The sequence below is a fragment of the Ostrinia nubilalis genome, chromosome 13, assembly GCF_963855985.1.
Source record: "Ostrinia nubilalis chromosome 13, ilOstNubi1.1, whole genome shotgun sequence".
NCBI lineage: Eukaryota > Metazoa > Arthropoda > Insecta > Lepidoptera > Crambidae > Ostrinia > Ostrinia nubilalis.
In genome coordinates this window covers 7,515,502-7,536,258 of record NC_087100.1, presented here as the reverse complement: position 1 = coordinate 7,536,258, position 20,757 = coordinate 7,515,502, and the positions used below count along the sequence as shown (strand labels likewise).

General features: G+C 34.1%; 4 protein-coding genes across 5 annotated transcripts; 2 read left to right on the top strand and 2 right to left on the bottom strand.

Moving 5' to 3' along the window:
- Positions 1-241: 241 nt before the first annotated feature.
- On the top strand, positions 242-1,881 carry LOC135077490 (zinc transporter 7-like). The gene is made up of 2 exons (XM_063972043.1): positions 242-492; positions 954-1,881. Exons 1-2 carry the CDS (start codon positions 385-387, stop codon positions 1,353-1,355), a joined length of 510 nt encoding a protein of 169 aa, XP_063828113.1. The 5' UTR covers positions 242-384; the 3' UTR covers positions 1,356-1,881.
- Positions 1,667-5,423, bottom strand: LOC135077480 (coiled-coil domain-containing protein 93). Its single transcript, XM_063972033.1, has 10 exons — positions 5,039-5,423; positions 4,756-4,964; positions 4,369-4,636; positions 4,108-4,269; positions 3,971-4,018; positions 3,498-3,799; positions 3,296-3,415; positions 2,851-3,080; positions 2,286-2,406; positions 1,667-2,140 (listed from the first exon to the last, which is right to left on the bottom strand). Exons 1-10 carry the CDS (start codon positions 5,120-5,122, stop codon positions 1,906-1,908), a joined length of 1,779 nt encoding a protein of 592 aa, XP_063828103.1. The 5' UTR covers positions 5,123-5,423; the 3' UTR covers positions 1,667-1,905.
- Positions 5,424-11,039: 5,616 nt separating this feature from the next.
- Positions 11,040-15,211, top strand: LOC135077481 (ubiquinone biosynthesis protein COQ9, mitochondrial-like). Of its 2 annotated transcripts, XM_063972035.1 has the most exons (6): positions 11,073-11,265; positions 13,332-13,687; positions 13,778-13,869; positions 14,033-14,153; positions 14,533-14,736; positions 15,079-15,211. In XM_063972035.1, the coding sequence occupies exons 1-6, from the start codon at positions 11,238-11,240 to the stop codon at positions 15,112-15,114; spliced, it is 837 nt and encodes a 278-aa protein (XP_063828105.1). In that variant the 5' UTR covers positions 11,073-11,237; the 3' UTR covers positions 15,115-15,211. The 2 variants fall into 2 exon arrangements, with proteins under 2 accessions (XP_063828104.1, XP_063828105.1); XM_063972034.1 differs by lacking the exons at positions 13,332-13,687; positions 13,778-13,869; positions 14,033-14,153; positions 14,533-14,736; positions 15,079-15,211 and adding an exon at positions 11,397-13,225 and having other exon boundaries at positions 11,040-11,265.
- On the bottom strand, positions 15,206-16,934 carry LOC135077486 (uncharacterized). The gene is made up of 3 exons (XM_063972040.1): positions 16,278-16,934; positions 15,902-16,195; positions 15,206-15,603 (listed from the first exon to the last, which is right to left on the bottom strand). Exons 1-3 carry the CDS (start codon positions 16,769-16,771, stop codon positions 15,459-15,461), a joined length of 933 nt encoding a protein of 310 aa, XP_063828110.1. The 5' UTR covers positions 16,772-16,934; the 3' UTR covers positions 15,206-15,458.
- Positions 16,935-20,757: the final 3,823 nt, after the last annotated feature.

Below are 20,757 nucleotides of genomic sequence, written 5' to 3'. Positions count from 1 at the left end.
AGTAGACGCAACTACTTACTTGAAACTTGACAAGTTTCGATAATTAGAATTCACCTAACAAAAAATATACCCACAATTATCCTCATCGCATGAACAAAATAAACAGGTTTGTTGTTTTTTCTCGTATCGGTGCATGTCATTTGATGGAGGAGCCGCGGCGCTGGCGCAGGCCGCGTGAAGGCCGCACGCACACACGCGCGCCATTGTGAACCACGTATGCCAGCCTCTCGTTACCTGAGTTCACTCACACTGCAGTGCCGCCACAACCTGCCGCGACGCCGCGTGTCGCTTCCATTCCGCTCGATCACATCCGACGCGTGTGTCGTTGACGTTACGATGTGCCCGGTCAGTTGTCGGTGATAGTTTTGTGCGAACGATACCACCATGCCGTACGTTATGGTGATGGGCAGCCTCAGCGCGCCGCACTTGTCGAAGGATGAAGGCGCCACCGTGTACGGACTCAAAAGCGAGGAGCGGGCGGCTTTAGTGCGGGTACTAACAACCATTTATCAAGTATTTAGGGATAAATAATGTTAGCTCTATACGAGTGTAACGCACACCAATACAATGCACAGGTATTTCATTGATAAAATCATAGGTTGCTACATAACATTTGTAACACGTTCACGTTTTTAGCAACTAAGTACATCATTCATACCTATTTCCAATAGGAAGGTACATATTGGAAATAATAACACTGAGTCATACAATTTTTTTTTTAAATAACACATTATCAGCAATAAGTTAAAATCGTTTAGTAAATCGACAAGTATGCCAAATGATTAACTATAAGCTTCATAGATCAGTCGATTAGCATACCCTTACAATCGTAATAGTATTACGATGCGCCAGGCCCGTATCATTGCTTACATAGTTATGTACCTATGCAGAGTTGCAATGATACGGGTTTTAGTCTCGGTTCTAGCACTAAACTACTTTATCTATTATTTCAGGAGCTAAACTCGGCCTTTGGGATGGCGATAGCAACATCATCAGACATGGAAAGAACTGTCAAAGTGACTCAGAAAGGTCTAACTTTGGTGGTGGTGAATCGGCTTCACGGTTTATTGGGGTACGACGTAGTGTCGCATGCCATGGCGATGACGAACGCTAACAGAGAGCTGGTTTCCTTCACCTTGTACAAGAAGACTAGCACTGGGTCTCATGGGCACGGACAAAGCCATAGCCACGGACAGAGCCATAGCCACGGACAGAGCCATAGCCACGGACAGAGCCATAGCCACGGTCAGAGTCACAGCCACGGCCCGAGCCACGGCCATGGACAGAGTCATAGCCATGGCCACGGACACAGCGAGCGCAAGAGTCACACTCACGGCAGCGTGGTCACGCTTTGATGACGCGCGACGGCTGAGCAGCATTACCATTCACGAAACATATTAAAGGCCCTAACATTGAACAAACGATGTGGCATGTTCGTGAGAAAACGAAAACAACACAGATTAGACAGAGTATGTTGGTAACGATGTGGAGCATTCAAGATAGCTATAATAATGATGATAATCTAACAATCCTGCCGGCAGCTTATCGATAGTTTTATAAAATGTCTACTTATTGAAGATGCTCTATTTTATCATTATAATGATGTATTTCTATGCATTGATAGTTTAAATTAATCTAATAAAATTAATGTAATTAAAACACCATGTTATAATTATTATAAACGAATTATATTACTATGCTTACACATAAAATGAAAATTTGAAACAATATAAAAAGCTATATCAGTCTTAGCAATAGATAAAATTATTGTTTACCTCATAGTTGGTGCAATAAATATAAAAGTATAAAATCGTCTACTGTCTTCCGGGACTAGATATTATATGTATTGTGTGTGGATAATAAAAACATACAATTACGTTATTGCACTATGATTATTGACACAGGTCAACTGTGTCTCTCCCTGTTTATTTTCTGCCTCTCTTCAGCGAGCTTTTTCAGCGCGGCTGCATACTGTCGCTGTATTTCAAGCAATCGCGAATATTCGCTGTGAAGGTTTGTTTTGCGTTCCTTTTCGATTCTGTACTTCTCTTCGACCTTTTTGACCGTTTGGTTGACCCAGTCAACAATGGATTCGAATTGGGTCATAAATTCTTCCCTTTTTCTAGCTGAAGACATTGCTCTGCAATTTTCATATAAGAATTAGTGTTATGAACTTTTTTTTTTTAGTTATTTCGTTAATAGCCAAATATTCATTTAGAACACTGATATTATAAACACCAAACACCTTTGGATTACAGGAAAGTGCTTTGTAAAATCATGCTTACTCATCATAGTTATCCAGAATGGAATTCAGCAAACTTAATTCTTTTGAAGTATACAACTTGACTTCATAGAGTGTATTGTAAAATATGTAATACTGCTTTGTTTCTCTGTGTTTTGAAGCAACTGAAAACAAAAGTTAACATTTTTATGAGCAACTGGGCAAAGGTTTCTTGCCGGTGGTAGTGTATTCCACCTAGTTAGTACACCTAGCCTAGATGCTAACCAATATAAGTTACAAGTATTTTTAAAGGCTGGACCAGTAATCGAACCAGGTAACTTCTCAATGGGTCTAGCAAGATTTTCATCCGCCTATAAGTAATTAGGCAGCTGTTGTCCTGGTGAAATAACCAGAGTTCAATAGAGGCAATACGCCGCCGTTGAAATTCTAATACCAAATAAATAAAAATATTCTATAAATTTTCGAGATTTTTGTGTGGCCATGTTGTACTGTTTTTCCAGAACAGACCCTTAGCTAGAAATGTAGTGATGTTCTAAGCTCAACACAGTAAATTACAATAAACAAATCTACTATATAGTTTAGTGACTTACTAGAAAATAAAATCTCACCTTGGTTATACAGTTCCATGAATCTTTTCTCATACTGCAAGAGTTCAGCAGTGCCTGGTACCTCATCCACAGCAGTGTTGTACCTGAGCACTTCACGGTTCAACTTGGCCAACTCTAGTCTCATACTGGCCATGAAGGATTTCAACTTGTCTTCTCTTTGTTTGAACTCTTTCAGCTCTTCTGGTGTTAGAGGCTGGTCTTCTGGAATATTCGCAGGATCTTGAGCAGCTCTGTTGACATGGAATAAGAATGTTGATTAAATAAAAAATGATTTTCCCAATTGGCTAAAATGAGTAGTGCTGAAGGCAGCAAAGTGTAGAGCTTTAAAACAAATAAACTGTTTTTTTATTACCTCTAAAAGCAAATTGAGCATTTTTAGCATAATAATATAGTAGAAATTAAAATACCTATGCTGAATTGAATTCACAATAATAAAATAACCAACCTCAATTCTTCTTGAAGTCGTTTGTGTTCTTTTTCTCTGTGCTGAATTATTTGTAAAAGTTCAATCCTTTCATGTGCAAGTTCTTTCAATGATTTGTAAAACTCTTTCACATTCTTGTCACTGTAAAAACAATGCATTTTATTACAGAGCTTGTTATAGAAGAAAATTAAAATGTATACAGCTACATATTTTGCTGTAATACCTGGAATCATCTGCATTCATCAATTTGCAAGTAATCTTTTTCAATTTGCTAACCATGTCTGAATATTGCTTCCTTGCAGCATCCATTCTGTTCTCATGGTCTCTTTTATACACATCTATCTCCTTTTCCATTGCATTGATAGCTTTGGTGAGTCTATCAGCATCTTCAGAATACTTGACCTTTTCACTCCTCTCCAGCTCTTTTGAAACCTCGCCAGTTAGTTCCGATTGAAGCACTGCATAATGTTTTTTAGTGTCTGCTGTATCTTGATTGTTATCAAGATCTTTGTCAAATCGGTCAGTCTGGAAATAATAGCTTGTTAACTTTCAAGAACTTAATTGCTGAGTATTTGATCTGTACCATGATAAAATCTGTATCTCAATGATAAAAAGGTTGAGTCAAGAATAAAATTATACTTATGAAATCTTCAAAAATATTAAAAAGGGGCAATTAATTAAATCTATTCAACTTACCTCTGTTGTAATGGCAGATGGATCAGCCAGTGTCTTTTCATAATCATACTAAAAATATAAAATAACAATTTAACGATCATGTTTATTTGTCATAGTAAACACAACGTTTAAGGTAATACTAATATGGTGGTACTCACCAAGAAATCAAGTCCTTCATCTTTTTTCGTGTCCTCTTTATTGGTGGTAACATGCATCAACATCCGCTGGTCGTACTCCGATAATGTAGCGTTGACTTGCTCCAGCTCATTGACTGGCATGCCTCCTTTTCGTTTACGGACTCTACATGGTTTGTACATATTCTGGAAAAACCATTTTATTCAGTTTAATAAATTAAATACTAAGTATTCATGACTTTAAACAGAAGGATTTGTATATTAGGGATTTGATTTTATGTTTACCTGAATATTTGCCAGATTTCTTAACATTTTCTCTTTTTGTAGAAATAAGGCTCTGTCAGATTCAAATATGTGGCTCTTTTCATATTGCATAACAGCAAACTTTCTCAGTTCATCCTCCTTTGCTTCTCTAAATTCACTTGAGTACTTAATAAGCCACTGAATCAGTGGGAAAATATTAATAAAATCTAGGCCCTGTATCTGATGTGGTTCAATTATGTACGGACATTTCATACTAGGCAGAATTTTAACTATTTTCTCTGTCAATGCACTGAAATTATAAAAAGTTGATGTAATTATAAGAAAACTTAATTATAACTTGTTGGTGATCAATAAATAAAAATAACAATTGTTAATTACTAGTAAATGTTCATTACTTTAGGAACTTACATCTTTTTGCCAATGGTAAGATTTTCTTCAAACAGCAGGCTGATGTCTACATCAATGTCGCACAACTCTATGCACCAGCTCAAACCGCCCACTATTTTATCGAACGCCGAGAGGCCCTGCAGCTGAGCGCGGTAGTAGCCGGCCGCCACGAGCGCGTCGGATATTTCATGCCATTTCACTAACTGTTCAGCGTCTTCACGAACTTCAACCTAATACAAAAACCCGTTTAAACCTAATTACAGGCACTAAGATTATTCAATAAGTGATATTTTATCTTAAATACCTCTTTGCCTTCGTGATCTACTGTGCTGTAGATGTTCATCAATGGTTTACTTCTCGTAAATATATTCTTTTGCTTTGCTGCCATTGCGGAAAACAAAATATGCTAAGCTCTCAATAAAACACTTATCACTTTAAAATGAGTATGTACATATCCTTAAAAATTATTAGTTTATCTAATTTAGAACTTTTCGGATTTCTTGATTTGTTTCAATTTGCTGGCAAATCCATCATCTTCCATCAGTCAGCTGACAGTTTTTCTGACAGTGACAGTTTTTTGTATTTTTTAAAAGATGGAGCAAGGTCAAATGCAAAAACAATTCTCACTTTTAATAATGAGCTCACTCTGAAAGGGCGATAAAACTTGGAGTTTGTAAGGAAGGAGACAAGATGTTGGTATGTACCAAAGAGCATAAAAGAGTAAGAGACGGCACTCCATAGATATTTTTTGAGCTCACGCACACATATGCATTTTAGAGAACGACCCGCAAATCTTTACCAACCGCACAAACTACAGGCGGAGCTACCAACATAATGCCTTATTTTCTGACAGTATTAGTGACGTTCGTAATAACTTATCGATTATCGATACTTTGCTAGGGTTGTAATTGCATATCGATATCTAGTATAGGAACCTTCAATATTTTAATGATTACTATTTTTATTTTATACTATGTGTAAGTAAAACGAAGTTTTGTAACGTAAATTATTTATTTCGAAATAAAATAGGTATATTACAATAAGTATTGAACATGACATAGCAGTTGTAGGCATGAGGAATTATTGAATATTATAACAAAGTACAGAAATGATAATTTTGTAAACTTTTATTTTCACAACTTTTTCTAAGAAAAAATAGGATTTTTATTTATAAACATCTTTAATTTTCTTATCAGCTGATCGAACCTCAGCCTCAAGATTACTTTTCAATGCTTTGTTGCTGTGCTTTTTTACTTTTGTCAGCAAAATTGTTTTCACTTTTTATGAAGCTGTCATTAATGATTTTACAACTTTTTCTTAGAAAAAGGTAACTTAATATTTTAAACATCTTATCATAAATTTCTTTATTATGTTGTTGACATTCAAACCAACTAAAATTACAATTTGTACTCAACATTAAGAAAATGAATTTTCCTACATTTTCCATATATATCTGGTCGGCAATATGGTCATGATAAAATTGTTTAGCTTCATTTACGGTGGTACATAATTGAATTGTTGGATAAACGAGACTTTTTTTATCATGCCACCATTCGCGAAGAGATATATATGCATACAAATCATTGTCAACAGGAGTTTTCACGCTCAAACACTCTTCACAAATTAAACAAGAACTGTTCTGTAATAGTTTGGCAGCTAAATACCCGCTTACATATACTACTGGTTGGTTTTGAAGGCTACACAAATTTTCAATGGGCTGTTCTAAGTTTTCAGGGTCCGGGATAGACAACACAGGATAAAATTCAGTGTCTGTGGAATCTTGAACATTAATTTTTATTTCTGTTGTTTTTAAATTAGTTTTTAAAATGTCTTTATATTCCAGCATATGTTTATTGTTGTCTGCTTCACAATTAGCACTTCTGCTATGAGGCACTTTCAGCCCAGTAACCATGCTTGTTTTAAGCGCTGCAGTAAAGTGCGTGATAGTGGGATTTCTATTGGTTACACTGTGTTGCCTAATGATTCCAAATAAGTTTTCCAGAGAGTCTTGGTTAAACTGTCTAAGGTTCATATATTTAAACCCTTCATTCTTTAACTTTTCCCAAATATCGTTTAAGGATTTGATAGATATTTGATATCCCTTTACGCATTTAACATTTTTTAGTATCGTGTTTTCTGCTGTTATAAATTTTATGGTTTTTAACTTATCAGTATAAAAGGTCCAAGACTCAATGTGATTACTTGATGTGGAAACATTTTCCCGGATCCCTTTCTTTACGTCATTTAAAGATGATGGACCATTTGTACAATCAAATAGTTTATCTAACTGTTCAATCACAAATGCTGTATCATTGCAATCAGAAACTTCTTTCCATGCCATCATTTTTAAAATAGCTGCCACGGTATTACTCAGAGCATGCGCAGCATACTTCACCCTCATCTTAGTTTTGAATGTTGGATTTACAATGGTACTATTCAGTTTTTTAAAATTTAAAAAATTTCTGTTGTGTTCTTCTGCAACTACCAAATGCCTCCATTGTGCAATTTTTCCATCGAAAGACATATTTCCACTTTTAAAGAAATTGTTTCGTAATGATTTGAACAAGTGAGGGATGTCATAGATTATAAAAATTTTGTCATTATTTACAGAGAAAAAGTTGCTATCTATGCCTTGTCCACAGTTTCTTTTTAACATGTTAAGAGCTCCTATATTTGTAGATCCCTGATCACAAACTGTTGTTAGAACCATAAATCCGATTTCTTTTAATTTTTTGATGATGTCCGATATAATTTTTGCCAGTTTTGCTGTTGATATTGTGCCTTCCACAAAATAGTGCGCAATATATTGTTTGTATTTATGTTTAGCACCCTGTATCATAAACACTAACGCATGGTCTGCAATTTTCTTTTCTCGTCCCATGTTCTCGCCCTCTCCATAATCCACGTAGCCATCCACTTTATCAGCAATTTCGTTATAAATTATCCGTTTCTTTAACGCCATCTCGTCAAATATTAACGAGCAATATTTATTTTCCTTTGGCATACTTGATGCTTTTGCCTCTAACATATCAATTATATTTTTATTTATACCAGGCTCCATTGGTATATTTTTTAAAATCCTTTGGAGCGTTTTAGTGCTTGGTAGCGTAAACAGCTTTTGCATATAGCGGTATGCTTTAGGGGACCGTTTAAATATAGCCAAAGCATATATTTTGTTGGCTAAAGTCCACCTTTCTCCTTGTGACTTTTTTTTGTTATTCTGCACTACATCCTTTACTAACGATGTCAGCACTTCCGAATCTAACTTGTCTAAATTCACTCTTGACTTCGCTATATTCCTTATTGTTTTTTTTGCATTTTGTAACTGTCGCCAAAGCCTCTTCTCTTTAATTGTAAATGTTGATGAAGTGTCTGTAATAAAAACATTTCCATTAGTAAAAAAAACAACATTAAAGCAAATTGAATTGAATATTGGTTAATTAATCAGCAATTTTACTTAGTTTTTTAAATTAGGATGTTTTATCTTACCTTTCATTTCAATGTTTTTCTTAGGTCTTTTATAACTGTGGACTAATATTTCTGCCTGTGCATCTTGATGGCAAATGTTTTTATCATCTGAAATATTATAAATATGCAAATTAGTTTAAAATTTATTTTGTTGTTTTATGAAACATATTATTTCCAAATCAATCAATCATTATCAAGTTTTAAAAAAATGCAAAGACAGGATAATGATAGCTCTTCTCATAAAATATGAAGCGTGGGCCCACCTTCAATAACAATGACATAATATTAAATTAAAGGCATTTAGAGGTTTTAATGTTCTGCATTCTGGATGCGGTCTGCGGGTATGTCAAGACAATCTGTAAGTGGTCGTGATAAGGCAATCAGTCACGTGTGCTTTGCGTTCTTTGTTCGTATCCGCACGGTCAAATAGCATTAATATAAAATGTACAGAAACCTAGAATGTTGTACATATAAGTTCATTTTGACCTGACTGCAGACTGCAGAACGCATCCAGGGTGGCATTCTTTAGTTTGAGGGAAGGCATATTTTAGAAGGTAAATAATTAGTTTGTACACTTACCATGAGTAATGGGTTTATAGGTCATATGTTCTGGTGCATTGGAAGTAGAAGGAAGAGGTTCAAAAGTTGTTTTCGCAGAAATACCAGAATCTGGTATATCCACAGCTCCCAAACATGTTGAATTTAGTTGTTTGGTTGTAGTTGTAAGGGGAACTGAAAGCAGATAATGAAATGTGAATTGGGTAATAAAATGTCATGTTCTTACCCAACTTTAGGGTACAATCAGTCTAGTACATGTCTTGCTCACATTAAAAATTACTAGCTTATAAATATTATTAAACTAGCTGACCTGGCTAATTAATGTAGATTGCCTAAAATTTTTCAAATTGGTCCGGTACTTTTTTTGAAGAATTTGTATTACACAAATTACTAAAGTCCCTCTAACTCAACACACATTCTAAGCTAAATTGTGTTACGAGTGGGTTTACTACAATATTCAAGCTGTGGGGTTCTAACCCGCACTTTAGGCTATCTTGGCTTCGAGTTACGGAGCCGATCAAATACAAACAAACAATTAAATATTTCCTTTTTATATTATTAGTATAATTTTAGATAAACATACCTCGTTCAACTGGATTTGACTTCTTTGGAATGCAATATGAATGATCATAAAGAACTGTAACAAAGTATAGATATAATTAATAATTGAAATTATATATTATTTATTGATAAGCATACAACACATGTTTGTGGTTACAAAGAAAGAACCTTGTTAAATTGCATTCGGTTGGTTTGTTTTGGAAACCAAAGAAAATTAATTAAGACATCTAAATAATTCAGAAAAATTGATAGTAAATTAAATTTTAAAAAAATAATTGAAGTCATCATCATACCTGTCTTGAGGTTTTCTTTATTGGAGTCTTTTACATGAAGAGGAAACTCTGTCAAAACTTCATCTGGCAAGATGGGATTGCTCAATTCCAGTGTTGGAATAGCTGAGTTCTTCAGCCGAGTTCCTTTGGCATTGAAGGATTCAGGAGTGAAGTGCCCACCACAAACAAACTTCAGTTGGTGTAACTTTTCAATAGGTACATATGCTAAGTCTTCTATGCCAGCATTTTTAACCCACATTCGACAACTGAAATAAGAAATACCTATTAGAAAAGAAAAAGAATAACAAACTGAAATTTATTCATCAACTAATTTCTTTTAGTATTGTTATGCAATTCATTTACAGAGTACGAAACAAAATACTGAAATTAAAAATTGGTTATGGTTATTTACTGTATGATTAAAAATATTAATCCCAGCCTTTAAGTTTACACAATCAGTAAAATTATCTTGTAATAAATGAGTGTTATTAGAAACTTACCGGTCAGAATCCAGAGGAAACCTACTCAAAAGTAAGGGTGATCCACCACGACTTCGCCTCTTATTACAAATAACGCACTTCTTGTTGTTTCTACTCTCCATTATCAGTAGAAGCCTAAAATGAAATAGGTATTAATTAAACAAAGCCTATAATTTCTCTCCAACCAGTGTCAATGCCCTGGTTCATGCATTTACCAGTTTTGAAAGTACATTTACATTTTCATCACATAGGGTTGTTTTTAATGAATAATAGATTTGTAATAGATCTAATATTTCAAGTAAGTAGATAACATACCCATTAAACAGAAAAGTAAATAAGAGTTTAAACTTCTGTAGAAGTTGAAACACAGCTTATTTAAAAGAGTCTCTATCTCACAAAAAACATAACACTGAACAGCAAACTTTATCACGCCCGATACGGAGGAACTTAATCAACTCAACGTAAACGACAGAAAAGTTTATTTACAGTAATATTGCACCAAATCTGAGAAAATAACTTCACACGAATCAATTCGCCGGTTAAAAACTCAAACTCAATTGACAGACATTTTTTTTCATTTGTCAAACTAACAATACTACCAACATAAGGACACTAACAATTATTTTTAGTATGGTGGTATTGATCCGCGGGTTCCCCTGCTGTAGTGAAATCAATCCAAAATGCACTTTATTGCTTAAGGGATAAGGTTGTATATCAATTGCTACATATAGAGACTAGTTTTTGAATGAGAAGTGTCTACCCACTGGTATGTACTAACCTGCGTTGGCCATAAGGTTAGCCACAAGCAATCAATGTCGTTTTAAACCAAATTCATACTGTAAAGCACGGCCATAAGGACGGATATCTATCATTCATCATGATAAGTGATTAAAAAAATGTTATGACCAATTTAATCTATGACCTCTCCATTGCAAATCCACTTTAATTTTGCCTCCTTTACCTCTATGATGAAGAACGATTTAAAAAAAACCTGAATGTCACTTTGATCGATTTTGACATTTCATTCGCTGGTGGTTTTCACAAAAATCGCAGTTTTTTACAACTTTCCCCTGGCATGTATTGCGAGTTAAACGATATTAATTTGAACTGAAACAAGAAGTTGGAAAATACTTGACTCGTTCTAAAAGATAACCGCAGCTTAAGAATGAGTAATTTGCAGCGAGTTTTCCGTTGTAAGTAGTTTGTCTGCTACTTTGTGTTGTATAAATCTTCGTATAATACGTCTAATTTAATGCGTATAGAACAGTTAATTCATATATAAAGCACGAATGAGTTAATACAGTTTAGGCACACTTAATTTCAGAGTTCTTTGGATATACGAACTCTTATTTTGGCAACATGGAACCAAGTGTAGACGTTGTTGAACTAATATCCAATTTATTGGACACGGGCAAATACAAGGAAGCTCTTAGTGTACCTAATGAACAGAAACATAAAGATAGTTTTAAGGACAACTGTTGGGACTTAATTTCTGTAATAGTAGGCAAACTCCAAGATGATACTATCATAGTGAAGCCATCACTTCATGGTGCCTGTGAACAACTATTAGCACTTATAGTTGAAGCCTCAACACCCGAAGAAGCGCTGCTGGAGTTAATTGAACAAGTAGAAGTAGCCAAAAATGATGCCCAGTTTGGTGTAATCTTAGTTCCACTTCAGCAATTATTGAAGAAGTTATCAGTGAAACGAGGAAGATCTTTGGAATGGTGTTTGAACTCAATAAGCACATATATTGAGAACATTCCAATCCCTGAACACCATTTGGAAGATAAAGAACGCTTGCTCATGGACTGTGACACAAACATTAGGAGAATTGCTAAGGTTTATTCAATGCTCCCACCTTTCTACCGTCCTTTTATTAAAGAGCTAGAACAGTCTCATTTTAATATGAAAGCAAAACAAATTATAAATGCATTTCTTGTAAGTCTTCTTGGAAAACCATTGATTAACATCGATCTGGACCCTGATAACAATGCAATGAGTGAAGCAAGGCAATGTTGCAGCATGATCATTCAAGATATATGCACACTGGAGAAGAACATATTCAGAGTGATAGAATACATTAACATCTGTCATAAAGAAAACCAGAAATCTGTTAAAAAAGCAAATGCCAGTAATGATGATGAGATTGCCCCTTATGAGCACAGAGAGAAAATAAACATGACCACTTTGGCTGGATTAGCATACACCCTATTTTCTGGTCACTTTGAAGTTCCTGATGCTAATATTCCTCAAGTCTACAGCGCAGAGTACACAGTCCACACTGTAATGTTGTCAGTGGTACATCTGTTGAGTTTCACTGAATATGGGCTACTTGCCAAAGGGATTGCACTGTGCAATGCAATTTTAAAGCATCTGCCAGATAATGCACCACAAACTTTGTTAGCTTGTTCAGTACATTTTGACTTGTGCAAGAATTTAATGAATGTGGCAATTTATTCACAGTATGAGCCACTACGCAAAGAGGCAGTAAAATTGATAGGTCTTCATATTAATAAGTTTGTGTACAGTGGGAGGATTATGCTCATTAAATATTTGATAGAGACAGCAAATCATTCAGGCATGATTGGATATGCTATTACATTGTATAAGAACTCTATAGATTTGTCACTGAAGGATGCTACCTTAGACAAATGTTTTACAGGAGCACAATTTATGAATATGATTAAGAAAATTTGTAATCTACCACATGGAGCAGAATCAGACATAGTCGAGTTGGCTGATCAAATAATTACATCACTTAATTTCCTCCGATACTTGGCTTTAAGAGATTCAGAAAATAAAACTGGAATAAGAGATTGCTTCCAAATGATAGAATCCGATTACTTGGAGAAATTAAGAACTGGGCTGAACATGTCTAAAGCTCACTATGAGGAGAAGATGAAAGAAATTGAAGAAGGAAAAGGACTTGGGAATGATACAAATATATCTGTAAATGTTGGAGGAAATGTCTTGGATAATATACCTGTTGAAAACAAGAAAGAAATTATAAATTCTGCATTGAATGCTTTTCATCTGATTGAGGGTTTAGTGGCTAGATTGTCTGAATGCATAAATATTAACAAAATGCAGGCTCTTACTATGGATTGTGAATAGCTTAATCTTTTTATTAATAAATTTATTTTTGCTTTACATGTTTAAAATTTTATTTATTACCTTACATAATATCACAAAATAATATTTTATAATGTTCATCAAGTTAATTTATTAATTACTAAACTGTTTCATTTGTTGACAGCAATAAGGAATGGCCATAAATATATTTTACCACTAACAACTGTCCCAGTCAACAAAAGCCAAAGAATAATTAGACACTATTGTAAAAATCCTCCTCAGCATGAGTCGAAATTACCAACACCAGTAGTGAATGAGCAAGAAGAGCACCAATATGAAGAGAATGTAAAGAATCACATATTGCAGTGTGCTCTAGAGTACGTTCCGAAGACTGGCTGGTCTGTGGAGTCACTGAGTGCAGGAGCAGAGGCTGCTGGTTACCCTGGTATCACTCATGGCTTGTTCCCCAATGGAGGAGGTGATCTAGTTCATTATTTCAATGTTAAATGCAATGAAAGTTTAGTGGAACAAATGAAAAACGTAAGTCATTTTATTGATCATACATAAATATACAGTTATTTCAGGAAAAATTACACTTATTTATACTCATTCATTCCCTATCATTTTCAGTGGCCGAAAGAAGACTTGAAAGAACACAAAGTTCCAACCAAATTCATAGAAAATGCAATTATTACAAGACTTTCTATGATAGAACCATATAAGTAAGTGTGTAAAATATGAATAAGTATCTAAATATACATAAATTATACATAGACATTGATTTAGCTTTGGATGTATAATTAATAATATGTAATAAGAATAATATTTATTAGTAAAATATAAAACAATAATATACTAAACATTTCGTATAATATTTATTTACAGGAGTACATGGCCCAAGGCGATGGCGATTCAAGCACTCCCAAACAATGTACCAAACTGTCTTGCTACACTGCTGTCCTTAGTGGACGATATTTGCTATCATTCTGGTGATAGAAGTGTTGATGTAAGTTACATTTAAAACAATAACATTGTATGCTAATCAATTTTATTTATCATTCTATACCACGTGTCAAGCAACTGCAACAGGTAGGTAGTTACAGGATTTTCCATCCATGTCATGTCTATTTTTATATGACGGTAGCTTGATAAAGAGAATGATTCGCAAACGGGTAAAGGCGCGCACTCACGGGTGACTTTTATCGCCGTGGCGCAGTATTATTCGTGATAGTATAATTATTATAATATCTGTTTCTTTTACACCTTTATAAAGAGAAAAAGAGAGACATACTGTCACAAAGGTCACCCGTGCGCGCGCGCCGTAAATTACACTTAAGCCTACCTATAAAAGCTTGCGATTGATATAAGATCTTTTGTTATTTCAGTTCAACTGGTATATCCGACGAGTGGGGCTAGCCGGCATTTATAAGGCTACGGAATTATTTTATCTAACAGACAAAAGCGCGAACCACAACGCGACGAGAAGTTTCGTATCATCTCGGATTAGAGACGCCCAGTTGATACAAACCGCGCTCAACTTGAATCCCGTCTCAGCTGCTCCCCAAACGTTAACTGCAGCGTTTGTAACGGTAAGACATTTGCAGTAACTAAACATGTATATGCTGCGCTAATAGATTTAGTAAATCATGGCTACACAATCTACTGAGAGATTTTAAGTGATCTCAAAATAATTTAATTTTACAATGACATGATCTTAGACATGATGACAATTGATTGATGATGATGATGATGATGATGACAATTGATTATGTTAAAGTTGAAAAGATCATACTATGTAACAACTTTTGTAATTAAACATTTCAAGAAAACCATATTTTTGCTGCCACTGCAGCAATAGCTAGAAACTTATAAGTAGGTAATATTAAATTGTATGAAGTGCCATAACTAACCATAATGTATTTTTGTTTTAGGCTAAGAATATACTGGGAATAAACACACTGAAGTAACCTAGCAGCATTTACAGGCTTTAGGACAGTATTTTATTTAGAATTCTAATGGATGCTACACTATTTTGTTGTTGAATAAATAATTGATATGAAAGTTGCCAATGGTTTTATTCATATATTTCGTTTATAAGTCGATAAAGGTATTATCTAAATATTTTATTTAGAGCACAAAAACAAAACATGCATCACAGTACAATTATCAGTTTTATTAAAATATTCATTTTGTATAAATTTTATAAACACTACACATTACTCATATTAAATGATACAGTCCATTATTTGTAAATAGGATTACAATATGGTGTGAATAGTTATTTTGAAGGCACAGTAACATGTTTATGTGGCTATGATGGTGTTATGTAGTCACTGCCTCCAGATACATAGCTAATCAAGTTAGGTGGTAAGGGTAACTTGTCCCAATTGTTTGGTGCAACTGTTACCCTTATCACAAATCTGCATATCATTTGTAAAGAATCCAGGGTTGCAAATCTGAAAACAAAAAACATTTGTGTTAAATTGTTTCTATGATGCTATTAATACGATACTAAAAAGTAAACATAATTCCTACATCCATACTCAAGCTTGCTGAAAATAGGTTTTAAAATGTAAAAAGCCTATTCTAGAATGTTAATGGATAATAATGATGATGACAAGTAATTAAATTATACTAATTCAATCAATTTTGTGTAGTAAACAAAAAATGTTAATAATGTCAAACAAGAGGTCATTAATTAATTATAAGTAACAATAATGTTTACATTACAAAACTATTTGCTAATGTACATACCTGTTTAATGGCCTGGCTAATTTAAAAGGCATTTCTAAAAGATTTGACTTGACATCCACTGTAGCGCAGTGTTCTGATATCCTGTTAACTGGCACAAATGTTTCATTATTTAATGAAAAAAGACCATTGGCATGCCTGAGGCGGGCGTGCAGTGTTCGGCCAACACACCGGAATGAGACACACAGAATGTGCCTGGAGTCATACGAGTCTCTGACAAGAAATACATTGTCATGTTGGCCTGCCAACAGTTCTTCAGCCTCACTGGAAGTTATGCCACCCCAATACCAGCCATGCCTGTCAATAATACAACATTTATATTCTATGATCATTTGACTATATAACACACTATAAATAGTCCACTAAAATGAAGACTTACTTTGACAACTGACAATATATTGAACATGTTTCAAGCGATGTGTGATGCTGATGACCTCTGAGAACTAAATGTCCTTCTGAATGCTGACATTTTACCATTTCTTTTTTCGGCTCCAATAGATCTTTGAAATCATAATCAGACCTGGCAATGAAACATTTCTCTGATGATGTTGAGGGATGGTTCCGCTTAGCCAAACTGCATATATATTCGCCACCATTGCTTTTAGTCCCAAAATAACGCTGCAAAGATCTAACACTACCAGTGATAAACAATTTGTTTTTCCAGAATTTAACAAATTTGTTTGTGTTAACTGGGGGCTTCCTCTCTGACAAAAAGACACAATTTACTATATCTGCATTACTAAAATCTCTCTTGTTATCAATGGTTCGTTGCAAATGTTTACATTCCAATGGTTTCAACCATTTGCGAAGGCAGCCAGAAGTGAGCCATTTTCGTCGATTACAATGAGTGCATCTTTCGTAATTTTTGTTCATCTTGGGTAATCAACATTAATATACTTTCCTAGTAATATGAACTCTCTTATTAATTCGCAATAAAAATAATATTAATTTATTGGAATTTGCACAAGAAGAACACACAAAAACATTTTTTCACACGCAAACCAGCAGACAAAAAAATATTGTGATTTGACATTGACAGCAGTGCCAATGACCAAAGAGCACAATGACCAAAGAGCATAAAAGAGTAAGAGACGGCACTCCATAGATATTTTTTGAGCTCACGCACACATATGCATTTTAGAGAACGACCCGCAAATCTTTACCAACCGCACAAACTACAGGCGGAGCTACCAACATAATGCATTATTTTCTGACAGTATTAGTGACGTTCGTAATAACTTATCGATTATCGATACTTTGCTAGGGTTGTAATTGCATATCGATATCTAGTATAGGAACTTTCAATATTTTAATGCTATTTTTATTTTATACTATGTGTAAGTAAAACGAAGTTTTGTAACGTAAATTATTTATTTCGAAATAAAATAGGTATATTACAATAAGTATTGAACATGACATAGCAGTTATAGGCATGAGGAATTATTGAATATTATAACAAAGTACAGAAATGATAATTTTGTAAACTTTTATTTTCACAACTTTTTCTAAGAAAAAATAGGATTTTTATTTATTAACATCTTTAATTTTCTTATCAGCTGATCGAACCTCAGCCTCAAGATTACTTTTCAATGCTTTGTTGCTGTGCTTTTTTACTTTTGTCAGCAAAATTGTTTTCACTTTTTATGAAGCTGTCATTAATAATTTTACAACTTTTTCTTAGAAAAAGATAACTTAATATTTTAAACATCTTATCATAAATTTCTTTATTATGTTGTTGACATTTAAACCAACTAAAATTACAATTTGTACTCAACATTAAGAAAATGAATTTTCCAACATTTTCCATATATATCTGGTCGGCAATATGGTCATGATAAAATTGTTTAGCTTCATTTACGGTGGTACATAATTGAATTGTTGGATAAACGAGACTTTTTTTATCATGCCACCATTCGCGAAGAGATATAAATATGCATACAAATCATTGTCAACAGGAGTTTTCACGCTCAAACACTCTTCACAAATTAAACAAGAACTGTTCTGTAATAGTTTGGCAGCTAAATACCCGCTTACATATACTACTGGTTGGTTTTCAAGGCTACACAAATTTTCAATGGGCTGTTCTAAGTTTTCAGGGTCCGGGATAGACAACACAGGATAAAATTCAGTGTCTGTGGAATCTTGAACATTAATTTTTATTTCTGTTGCTTTTAAATTAGTTTTTAAAATGTCTTTATATTCCAGCATATGTTTATTGTTGTCTGCTTCACAATTAGCACTTCTGCTATGAGGCACTTTCAGCCCAGTAACCATGCTTGTTTTAAGCGCTGCAGTAAAGTGCGTGATAGTGGGATTTCTATTGGTTACACTGTGTTGCCTAATGATTCCAAATAAGTTTTCCAGAGAGTCTTGGTTAAACTGTCTAAGGTTCATATATTTAAACCCTTCATTCTTTAACTTTTCCCAAATATCGTTTAAGGATTTGATAGATATTTGATATCCCTTTACGCATTTAACATTTTTTAGTATCGTGTTTTCTGCTGTTATAAATTTTATGGTTTTTAACTTATCAGTATAAAAGGTCCAAGACTCAATGTGATTACTTGATGTGGAAACATTTTCCCGGATCCCTTTCTTTACGTCATTTAAAGATGATGGACCATTTGTACAATCAAATAGTTTATCTAACTGTTCAATCACAAATGCTGTATCATTGCAATCAGAAACTTCTTTCCATGCCATCATTTTTAAAATAGCTGCCACGGTATTACTCAGAGCATGCGCAGCATACTTCACCCTCATCTTAGTTTTGAATGTTGGATTTACAATGGTACTATTCAGTTTTTTAAAATTTAAAAAATTTCTGTTGTGTTCTTCTGCAACTACCAAATGCCTCCATTGTGCAATTTTTCCATCGAAAGACATATTTCCACTTTTAAAGAAATTGTTTCGTAATGATTTGAACAAGTGAGGGATGTCATAGATTATAAAAATTTTGTCATTATTTACAGAGAAAAAGTTGCTATCTATGCCTTGTCCACAGTTTCTTTTTAACATGTTAAGAGCTCCTATATTTGTAGATCCCTGATCACAAACTGTTGTTAGAACCACAAATCCGATTTCTTTTAATTTTTTGATGATGTCCGATATAATTTTTGCCAGTTTTGCTGTTGATATTGTGCCTTCCACAAAATAGTGCGCAATATATTGTTTGTATTTATGTTTAGCACCCTGTATCATAAACACTAACGCATGGTCTGCAATTTTATTTTCTCGTCCCATGTTCTCGCCCTCTCCATAATCCACGTAGCCATCCACTTTATCAGCAATTTCGTTATAAATTATCAGTTTCTTTAACGCCATCTCGTCAAATATTAACGAGCAATATTTATTTTCCTTTGGCATACTTGATGCTTTTGCCTCTAACATATCAATTATATTTTTATTTATACCAGGCTCCATTGGTATATTTTTTAAAATCCTTTGGAGCGTTTTAGTGCTTGGTAGCGTAAACAGCTTTTGCATATAGCGGTATGCTTTAGGGGACCGTTTAAATATAGCCAAAGCATATATTTTGTTGGCTATAGTCCACCTTTTTCCTTGTGACTTTTTTTTGTTATTCTGCACTACATCCTTTACTAACGATGTCAGCACTTCCGAATCTAACTTGTCTAAATTCACTCTTGACTTCGCTATATTCCTTATTGTTTTTTTTGCATTTTGTAACTGTCGCCAAAGCCTCTTCTCTTTAATTGTAAATGTTGATGAAGTGTCTGTAATAAAAACATTTCCATTAGTAAAAAAACAACATTAAAGCAAATTGAATTGAATATTGGTTAATTAATCAGCAATTTTACTTAGTTTTTTAAATTAGGTATGTTTTATCTTACCTTTCATTTCAATGTTTTTCTTAGGTCTTTTATAACTGTGGACTAATATTTCTGCCTGTGCATCTTGATGGCAAATGTTTTTATCATCTGAAATATTATAAATATGCTAATTAGTTTAAAATTTATTTAGTTGTTTTATGAAACATATTATTTCCAAATCAATCAATCATTATCAAGTTTTAAAAAAATTCAAAGACAGGATAATGATAGCTCTTCTCATAAAATATGAAGCGTGGGCCCACCTTCAATAACAATGACATAATATTAAATTAAAGGAATTTAGAGGTTTTAATGTTCTGCATTCTGGATGCGGTCTGCGGGTATGTCAAGACAATCTGTAAGTGGTCGTGATAAGGCAATCAGTCACGTGTGCTTTGCGTTCTTTGTTCGTATCCGCACGGTCAAATCGCATTAATATAAAATGTACAGAGACCTAGAATGTTGTACATAGTATAAGTTCATTTTGACCTGACTGCAGACTGCAGAACGCATCCAGGGTGGCATTCTTTAGTTTGAGGGAAGGCATATTTTAGAAGGTAAATAATTAGTTTGTACACTTACCATGAGTAATTGGTTTATAGCTCATATGTTCTGGTGCATTGGAAGTAGAAGGAAGAGGTTCAAAAGTTGTTTTCGCAGAAATACCAGAATCTGGTATATCCACAGCTCCCAAACATGTTGAATTTAGTTGTTTGGTTGTAGTTGTAAGGGGTACTGAAAGCAGAAAATGAAATGTGAATTGGGTAATAAAATGTCATGTTCTAACCCAACTAGGGTACAATCAGTCTAGTACATGTCTTGCTCACATTAAAAATTACTAGCTTAAAAATATTATTAAACTAGCTGACCTGGCTAATTAATGTAGATTGCCTAAAATTTTTCAAATTGGTCCGGTAGTTTTTTTGAAGAATTTGTATTACACAAATTACTAAAGTCCCTCTAACTCAACACCTCATTCTAAGCTAAATTGTGTTACGAGTGGGTTTACTACAATATTCAAGCTGTGGG